The sequence below is a fragment of the Pelmatolapia mariae genome, linkage group LG1 (genome assembly GCF_036321145.2).
Source record: "Pelmatolapia mariae isolate MD_Pm_ZW linkage group LG1, Pm_UMD_F_2, whole genome shotgun sequence".
Lineage (NCBI taxonomy): Eukaryota > Metazoa > Chordata > Actinopteri > Cichliformes > Cichlidae > Pelmatolapia > Pelmatolapia mariae.
The window spans coordinates 23,441,754-23,452,003 of NC_086227.1; the positions used below are offsets into that span (position 1 = coordinate 23,441,754).

The 10,250-nt window shown below is 40.2% G+C and overlaps 1 protein-coding gene across 1 annotated transcript; it reads left to right on the top strand.

The window, feature by feature from the left end:
- Positions 1-127: 127 nt before the first annotated feature.
- Positions 128-8,464, top strand: gas8 (growth arrest-specific 8). The gene is made up of 11 exons (XM_063498586.1): positions 128-221; positions 512-607; positions 1,499-1,696; positions 2,756-2,950; positions 4,779-4,833; positions 4,950-5,152; positions 5,457-5,612; positions 5,743-5,823; positions 5,902-6,111; positions 7,102-7,167; positions 7,248-8,464. Exons 1-11 carry the CDS (start codon positions 216-218, stop codon positions 7,332-7,334), a joined length of 1,353 nt encoding a protein of 450 aa, XP_063354656.1. The 5' UTR covers positions 128-215; the 3' UTR covers positions 7,335-8,464.
- The last annotated feature ends 1,786 nt before the right edge of the window (positions 8,465-10,250 follow it).

Here is a 10,250-nt window from a genome sequence, read left to right on the forward strand (position 1 = left end):
GCTACAGACTCAGTAGAATTAACTGATAATTATTTGTTAACCAATCATCCTGCTTGAAGAACCCTTCCTGTCCCATTTGATTGGTTTTCCGTCTGTAGATCCCGCCTCCTCAGCAGGTTTGGGTTTATGTTGCTATAACAACACTAGTACTTACTGAGTGTGCTGCGCTTTTCGCAACAAACCAAACACTTCTTCGCGTAATTTGAGCAGCGTACATGATGGTGAGCATTAAATAATTAAGAAACAAGTGATTTATCTGTAGTAAATAACCAGCTTTATCTTTTATGCCGCTAGCAGCTGGACGTGTGTATAAATGTAGCTTGTATATTTCTCATTGCTAATTAAAAAACACACTCAAGGTTACCACCAATGACTAGAAAACTTTTTCTTTTATAAATATAAAAGGATGCATGAATCGATACATATATACTTTTATCTTTTATGTAGTCATTGGTTGCTAACCAGAAAGCAGTTTTAACTTTAAACAGCTGTACTGACTCTTTTCCCCCAGCCACCCAAAAAGAAAAGTGCAGATAAAAAACCAGCAAAGCCAAGGACCCCCACGCTGATAAATGGCCTCACCAAGGATGAGATGTCCAAGGAGCAGGTTAGAGCCGAAGAGTGATAGCATGTGTCTGAATGTCCATTTTATGTCAGGAGGAAGCAAATAGGAACCTGTTCAAAGTGATCTGTTCATTGAGAGGGGTAGCACATAAAGCTGAGGCACAACATTTAAATAACACTCAATGCAAGTGAGATTGACATATCTTGGCTCCTAATACGGATCAAGCTCTGTAAACACTCTGTTGGAATATTTTAATTAGAGCCTCCCTGCCTGCAAAAAGGCATCATGATGCAGATAATGCAATTCAGATTTTTTTCTAACTTTGTAATGTGCCAAGGTTTCCCTGAAGATTTTTAAGATGCATAAGTCCATCGAAGTACCAAAGAAAAAAGCAAAAACAACAAAAACAAAACATGGATATGGTAAAAGTTTACATGTACTCGTCATGGACATGGATGTTATAGCATTTTGGGGCTTAAAGATTTCTTTGAACTGCTGTTTCTCCAGGGTGGAATGATTGTACACGCTATATCTTTAATGAATTAGAAAAAACAACAAAAAAACAAAACCAAGATTGGAGTGTGCAAGTTTGAATTAATTTTGGATTTTTTCTAATCCACACTCCTTCAAGTTAATGGGCCTTGGCCTTATCAAGTTAAGATACATTTTAGAACATGTAGGATCACTTATAAGACTTATGTGACTGTATGTGTATATATTTGAGCTGGTATGTAAACTTTTGATCCTTTGTAGATTAGAAAAAAGCATTAAAAGGACCAAATTACCATGATATTGATGCCCATGATTAGTGTATGGAAATTGGAGAGTGATTTTCTTAGACTCTCCAAAAGCGTGAAAAAAAGTGACAATATGTTGCAGTCATTTGGTTTGTCGAGCACATAAAAACTGCAGTCACATCTTTCTGTGTTTCAGCTGGAGGAGCACATTATGCGTCTTCGAGAGGAACTGGATAGAGAGCGGGAAGAGAGAAACTACTTTCAGTTGGAGAGGGACAAGATCCACAGCTTTTGGGAAATCACAGTTAGAAAACAGAAGGAGGTTGACTCTGAGCTGCAAAAGGTAGAAAAGGATGTAGAAGAAAATGAGGCCCGTCACCAATTAGACGTTAAGGTAAGATTTTACTGATTTTAAGCGAGAATATTACAAAATAGATAGCTCTTCCATTTTAAAGGCTGGTCAGATGGAGTCAGGTGATGCTGAAGTCCCAAATCGTGTTCTTAAATTTGGTAAAACATTTCAAGAAACCTAAATCAGGACAAGTTTCTTATGCTAATATTTTAAGGTTTTTAGTGAAACCAGGATATGTGATTCAGTGTTTACAGGTTATTCTAGGATATATGTGCAATAATCTTTCTGGCACCGTTGTATTTTTCACTTTGTTGTATATAGCATTTGTATTCTATTTTTATCCTATTGTATATTTTATTCTATTTTATTCTACTGTATATAGTATTCTATTTTTATTCTATTCTGTACAGTTGTGTACTGTATTTATTCTTATTTTATTTTATTCTAAGTGTCCTTCATAACTTTTGCACTGTCCACTTCCTGCTGTGACAAAACAAATTTCCCACGTGTGGGACTAATAAAGGTTATCTTATCTTATGTAGGAATCTGTTTATGGAGATTTGGTTATTAATGGCTACTGATAAATTTAAGGTACAGATGACTTTATTTTTTATGCCGCTAGCATAAAATATAAAGTTGGGTAACCGAGAGGGCTGTGGTGTTAATATTAAGTTGTCTATGAGGTTTGGCCAGAGATTATAATCTAACTCAGCGGTCCCCAACCTTTTTTGCGCCACGGACTGGTTTATATCCGACAATATTTTCACGGTCCGGCCTTTAAGGTGTCGCAGATAAATACAACAAAATAAAACCAGTACCGGTACCAAAAACGATAGAAACGATAAAAAAATAACGATAAAAACCAATAAAAACCCTTAAAACCATAAATTTCACACCTGAGCCTCAACTCTTACGGCCTGGTACCATATGACCGGTCCGTGGCCCGGGGGTTGGAGACCACTGATCTAACTTGAGTAGTTACCAAGCCAGGGGTTTGGGTCAGGGCTAAAAGATGGTGGATGATACCAACTACAAGGCTACGTGTTTTAGGAATACTGGATTTCCATATGAACGCTCACATGTGATTGTTTTTCCCACCAGGTGTACAAGCAGAAGATCAAGCACCTCCAGCATGAACACCTGAATGATATCGCTGAACTGAATGCAGATTCTTTGGCGTCCAATGAACTGATGGAGAAAGAGCAACAGCACCTAGAGGAAGAGCTTCGTAAGACAATTACGCGGGTGGACATCCAAGAGATCAACTTTGAACACACCAAGAAGGAACTTGAACTGGTTTGTAGTACAAAACATACATTTCCCTTTACCTTAATCATAAGCGTAGTGTTGCCGGGGTACACTAGAAAGATACTCTGCCACTTTTTCCACTTTTGAGGAAAAAAACCTTCATATTTCTGTATTTAAGTAGATTTTCGCTTCCACCCTCACCCACGGCCACAAGCTGTGAGAAATGACCGAAACACTGAGACTCTGGACACAAGCAGTGGTAAATGAGCATCCTCCAAAGGATGTCTGATCTCAGCATTAGAGAGAGGGTGTTGGCCTCAGTCATTCAGGAGGGGCTCAGAGTAGAGCTGCTGCCCCTCTACATCAAAAGAAGCCAGGTGGGGTGGTTCAGGCTTCTGAGATAAGTTAGGTGTTTGGGGCATGTCCTGCTGAGCGGAGAGAGCACTCGCTGGAGAGATCACATCTCATGGCTGGCTTTGGAACACCTCAGAGGAGCTGGAGGAAGTGGCTGTGGAGAGGAAGGTGTGGCCATCTCTGCTTAGACTGTTACTCCCATGACCTGGACACAGAAGAGGGTAGAACCTGGATGGATGGCTTAATTTACACACCACTGCATTTGGCTTTGCGGCATGTGGTCGCTGCTCAACCACCGAGCTAAACCAGTGTCCAAAAGCATTTTTTAACAATGCTTTTATTGTGAAACATTGTTATCAACTTTATTGGTGAACTCACTGGAAATGAAATACAAGAAAACTCAGACTAGGTAGAAACCAGGAACTTACTAGGAAACTATGAGAGTTACATAGAACAGAGTGAGCACGGGACAAAGGACAAGGGGAGACTACCACAATAAATATACAGACCAATAATGAGAGGATATGAAACCTTAATTTTTTGATATTTTTTTATTACAACTTGCTGACATCAGCCTGCTTTGACCCATGACCTTGAACCATTAAATACTAAAACAGTGTATTTTATGATCTTTACCCATATGAATCGGTTGAAATCTTTGGCTTGTGAGCTGTAAGAACTTGAGATATTTTGATTTTGCAAAACTTTATGGTGTCATTGTGATGTCGTAGGGTGTCGTATTAAAAAAAGTGCGAGTCGTACACCTCTCTACGTGCCCTTTCATATGATAGATTATGGTTTCTTGATATATTTTTTTTCCGAGGTCAACTTTGACCTTGGATGCTAACACTCATGTCCCCCAATACCTAGTATCATGTTGTGAAGTTTGATAATCCACAAAAAATTGTAGATAATATAAAGTTTTTACTGATTTTCACAAATGTGCTGTGACCTTGACCTGGTTTTCATCAAAATGAAATCAGCTTGAGGTGTTATTAGTATCTAAGATATAGTTTATCTAAAAATGATATCTTGAAAACTGTGCATGCTGGACTGCGTACAAACACAGACAAACAGTACTGATTTTATACTTCCTCCTGTTGTGGGGAGAACAAGAACTAAACTAGAACATAACTTAAGAATAAGATGGACTAGAAGGCAAAGTACAAACAGAGACTGTAAGTAAATAAATAAACGAGATAAGGGGAAAAAATCACTAATGTTTATCAAAAGAGCAAAATTTGGTCAAAATTGATCCTCAAACAAAAAGGAATCACAAGTATGTGAATTCATAAAGTCTGGCTTCCATGAGCTGTAAGAACTTGACCACAAATTTGATCTTGTGGTCTTTTAAGGCTGATTAATTAGTGTAAACTTCTCACTGTGGTTTAACTGTGGGCATAGCTGTTATCTGTTGTTGCACCTCAGTACTGTATTACATAGCTCTGCACGTCTGACCCTGATATACTTCAGCTTACAAGAATAAACACTCCTAACTCTAGCGTGGTTGTTATCTTAACAGAAACATGGTGACGAACTGACATCAAGACGCGACCACCTGGAAAAACAGCTTGCAGGTAAAAAACAACAAAAACACAACCCAAAAATAAAAACCGCATTCTGAGTTGAATTCATCGCTTCACGTTGTCAAGCACTGAACAGGAGTCATCCTTTTGTGTTACGGCTGGAGCAGAAATTACAGCGTCGTTTGAGATGAAGGTGCAGGCGCTACAACAAGATCTGGACAACATCTGGAAAAGTGAGATCAGCGATCGAGAAAACCACTGGAACAGCCACATCGCCGGTCTTAAACAAGATCACGATGCAACCTACCGCAGCGCTGAGGAATTTGTCATTATCATGAAAAGGGACGCGGACACGCTCACTCAGCTCAAGGTGCGATCACAAACACAAGCTTTGTTTAAACCTATAACTCACTACTGATCAGTCTTCTGCTTGTGACTACAGCTTATAATTTTTAGAACGGTATATCTGTGAAATAGCAGAACCATTAGAGGGTATCTTTAAACTGAGTGAACTGGTAATTGTTTTGATATTCTGGAAAATGCAAAACAAAAGCCTCCAAATTTGAAATGGTGATTGAGATTTTATTATTTATTGTTGCTGAACAGTTTTTTCCACTAGCTTTGACCCAGATATGTTTTATTTTCACATGCAATGTTTTATTTGAATTTTCCAGGGAGAAATTAATGAAGCAAAGAAGAAACAAAAGAGCATGAAACTGGAGGTGGTCACTGTTTTGAAGGAGAACAAACATCTTGCTGAGCTTATCTCAAAGATCAAGAAAGAAAACGATGAAATTGCCAAGAAACTGAAACACTACTCAGGAAATAAGGTTCTTTTGGCACCTTTTTTCACAGAGTTTACTGTTTGACAGTTTTTCTTGCTTTTACCAGCATCTTCGTTGTTGTGCAGCATCGCTGTAGCCCAGTATGAGCATAATTTCTGTGCACTGCTTTTGACAGGATGTAATTGGAAACATCAAAAGAAAAAAGCTGAAAAATCTGAAAGCAGAGCATGAGGTGTTGGAACAGAAATTCAACGAGGTAAAAACTAACAATCAGCTCCATTCATGTGTAGCTGCACACGTTTTATGTGAATGCTTTTGTGTGTTTGCTGCACAGCTCCAACTGGAAAGGGATGAACTTCGCAAGGCTTTCACTGAGATTGTTGAGAAGGCGCAGCATAACGGAGACATAGAGAACATAGTGGTGGAAAAGAAGCTGCAGGCTCTGACAGAGAGCCTGGAGGAGACGGAGGCTCAGCTCAGCGCGGTGCTTTCAGCCTCCAACATGGACCAAACAGCCCTAAGCAGGGTCATAAAGAAAACTGAGGTAGTGTTGTACATCTACCTCACGTTTCTTCTTCAGCAGTCATCTAAACCTTTACACTGATTTTATATACGCTTACTGGCCACTTTTTTAGGTACACCAGTTCAACTGCTTATTTACGCAAATATCTAATCAGCCAGTGACATGGTAGCAAAGCATTCGGCCTGTAGACATGGTCAGGATTTCACCAACTGCTGATCTGTTGGGATTTTCACACACATAACCATCTTGAAGGTTTACAGAGAATGATGAGGAAAAGAGAAGTAGCAGCTTTCTGGGTGAAAATGCCTTGTTGATGTCAGAGGAGAATGGCCAGACTGCTTCAAGCTGATGGGAAGAACATCTCTGAAGAAACCATTGAACCTTGAAGTGCACGGTCTGATGAATTTCTGCTGTGACGTTTGGATAGCAGGGCCAGAATTTGGCTTAAACAACATGATCCACACTGCCTTATGCCAATGTTTTAGGGTGCTGGTGGTGAGGTAATGGTGTGTGTGTGTGTGTGTGTGTGTGGTGGGGGGATTTTCTTGACCCGTCAGGACCAACTGAGCATCATTTAAACACCGCAGCCTACCGGAGTATTGTTGTTGACCGTATCCGCCCCTTTATGATCACGGTGTACCCATCTTTTGATGGTTGCGCCCAGCAGAATAACACACCATGTCACAAAGCTCAGATTATCTCAAACTGGTTTCTGGAACATGGCAATGAGTTCACTGGAGTCAAATAACCTCCACAGTCACCAGATCTCAATCCAATAAAGCACCTTTGGGGTGTGGTGGAACGGGAGAGTCACATTATGAATGTACAGCAACCGCAGGACCAAAAATCTGTGAGGAGTGTTTTCAGCACCTTGTTGAATCTGTGCCACAAAGAAATAGGAGAAAAAGCTCTGAAGGCAAAAGGTTCATTCTGGTATTAGCAAGTATATTTGTGGAAGTGCCATGTTTTTATAAGAACATTAAAGAAGCTCTTAATGTTTTTTGCTTGCAGGCACATATTGACTCCAAAAATACTGCCATCAAGACCCTACAGCACAAAATAAATCAAATTTCCACGGTTAGTTGTCTATTTGTTTCCTGAAATTACTTTTAATGTATTTCATAACAATAACCACAGTGAAACTTTGTATCCTGCAGGTCCGCAAGCATTTGCTGCTGCACACTGAGGTAAAGGCAAAGGCTCTTGGTGTTCCTGTGGAAGAGCTCCTTTGTAATTCCCAATGAGAGTAATCCTCATGGTAAAAATGTGGAGCAGCACTTGGATTAAAGTGAGAAGCAATGATTCCAAAGACTGGAACACTTATATTTCATTTACATCTTTTCTTTAATCTACCTTTAATGCTCATATGACTTTAAGTAGTAAAGAAACATAAAAATCAAAATTTAAAATGGGATCTCTTAATCTTGAGAAAAAAAAAGAGTTGTGTTGTGTGTTGTTTTAGACTAAAGGGTATGTCATGCCTCTATCTGTAGCATCCTCTCTCACACCAACCCTCAGCATGTCCTCCATGACCTCCATGAATTTTCTCTGTGGTCTTTCTCCTTTACTCCTGCGTGTCATCTCCATATTTGACATCCCTTGTCCAGTATGTTCTCTCTAAAGGGAGCAACTGAAAGATGAAGATACTTCATTGGATTTGTCAGGTGTTCTTAATGACAGCCAATAGGTGCCGCTATTCACATAATACATCGTTGTGTCTCAGACGGTGTCATGGTCACAGATGTTGACCTGGCTTCACTCTTTCTCTCCTTGTCTGCTCGGTCTGACGCTCTCTGTCATGGGAGCGAGACTCCTCCCAGAAGTGGGCGTGGTTACCCAAGACTCCCGCTGCTGCTGAACGAGAACCCTGCCGAAAACTGAGCAGTCCAAGAATGCTGCAGTAACTGAACTCTATCCTGTGTAAAGAGTAGACTTGACCATTAGATTACTGACCTGTGACCTTCCCTTGAACATTATTCAACTTTAATTCCTGAACTTGCTCCAGATGTTGTTACTGTATCTTGCAGTTGTTGATTAAAATTGTTAAAATTCTTTCCATTGCTTTCTGCATTGAAGTGTTTTGTACAATCATTCAGTGGTTAGCACTGCTTCACAGCAAGAAGTTTCTGGGATTGCACCTCCTGGTTGACCTGAGCCTCTCTGTTTTTTTAAATAAATGCTGTTTCAAAGTTGTCTATAGGTGAGGGTGTGAGACAGAGTTCGATCGTGTCCAGGTTGTTCCGCACTCACCCCAGGACCCTGAGATAGGCCCCATGACCCTGAAATGGATAAGTGTAAAAAATATGTGTATATGGTTTTTTGTTTTTTTGCATATTTCTTGAACTTGTGTAAACATATTTTAGATCTTGTTTGAAGTAAGTACAAAATGCAGTTTTAAAAAAGACCGGTTTTACCTTGATAAATAAAGTATAAAAAACAGTCAGTTTGCTAAAAACTGAGTGTTGCTTCTGCCTTGTGACAGAAATGTTCTTTCGGGTTCAAAAGTACTTGATGTCATTCATGAGCGATATGTTTGGCATGTTTTAGAATAATTATAGGCCAACAACTCATTTACAACAGTTTAAATATCTGGTAAATAACTCAAAACCACTTTTTGGCACAACACCGGTGCTTCATTTCTCTTTCCTGGATGCTGCTGCTTGTTCTCACCATTTTAAGACACAGAAAACAGCAAAAACAATCAAACGAAACAATATCTCTCACACAAGCTGCAATTTAAATATATTACTTTTATATTTTGACTAATTGCAAGCTTTTGGCCTCATGATGGAAATGAGGTCAAAAAGTGGACTCAAATCAAATATTCCAATCTCAACTGCTACTTTCATCAGATGATTTCCCCTCCACCATGACTGAGTTTCCAGCAGAGAGAGGAGGAACGTATGTGGCAGATTCAGTTTCTCATTGCCTATTCCCGTGGTGAATCGAGCCCCGCTGCGCTGAGTGATCGCTGTTCCCCGCGGCATCAATAATACAGGAGGAAGTTATTGTCCCGGTGCAGGCCACAGTATCATACAGCTAAAGCAAGTGGAGGGAGGGGATGGTCCTTTCACTCAACCCTCTAGGGTTTCAGAGCCTGCAGACAGTGGTCTGACTCTGGGGAGCCTGCTCCCGTCCCCTTGCACAGGGCTCAATTGTAAGTTTGCCTGACTGAGGGATAAATGTGTCCAAACACTGACAGCCTGCACAGTCCTGCTGGTCTGGCACTGCTGGTAAGACTACACCCCCAACAAACCCTGTGTCACAAGATGAGTCTCAGCTCAATGGAGAATTAAGCAGCAGGGGGACATGGGACAGTCAGGGGATAGATATCCTGGGTGTGATTAACATGATCCAGATTTTCATGTTCTTTGAGCACCTTGCTGAATGCTGTGACCTTCCTTTAGCCTCGAGATGCTCCGAAATAAACTGGAAGCACCTAAAACAATGGTATACACTAATGGTGACCAACAAGACTGAGACATGTGATGCCTTATTTCAAAGTAACCACTTTGCCACGCCCATTATCTGCACACTGTCAAATGAAGACAGACAACAACAACAACAAAAAACAATCCACATAACTAACACCATGTAATACTAATCTAAGCATCAGCCTGAACCCCAGAGACAAAGAAAAAAACAAGTGCCACAAATAGTTAAAATAACAGAGTGATAGAGGACACTGGGGGGAGGGGTGGGGAAGGAGAGTGAAAGGTAGAGAAAGTCCAAGCGATGGTGAAATAGAGAGTGGCACTCAGGAAGAGGTCAGTGCAGAGCGTGCTGACACCGCTCAGTGTGAGGAGGTGTTAGACAAACACTTCAGAGGATACTTATAGGCATGAATGCATAGGAACTGCAGGTAAGTTCAGAAAATAAGTTCTTTTCTTTTTGTCTTTAGTATAATTATCATTCAAAAGCATAGTTTTAATGAAACAGATGTATCCTGGTATTCTAAGGATGTACTGAGGTGTGAATATAAGACTCCTGTTTAACAGTCTTTAGATATCGATTCAGTGTTAAATGTGGACCCTTTAAATTTTCAGCCCCAACATTTGTAAGACTTAATCACATTAATGATACTTGTTTTAGCAGCCATGATGGTAAGGTGATGTGGTTGCCAGGCATTAAGGTTTAATATCCCCTTTCCACTGAGACAC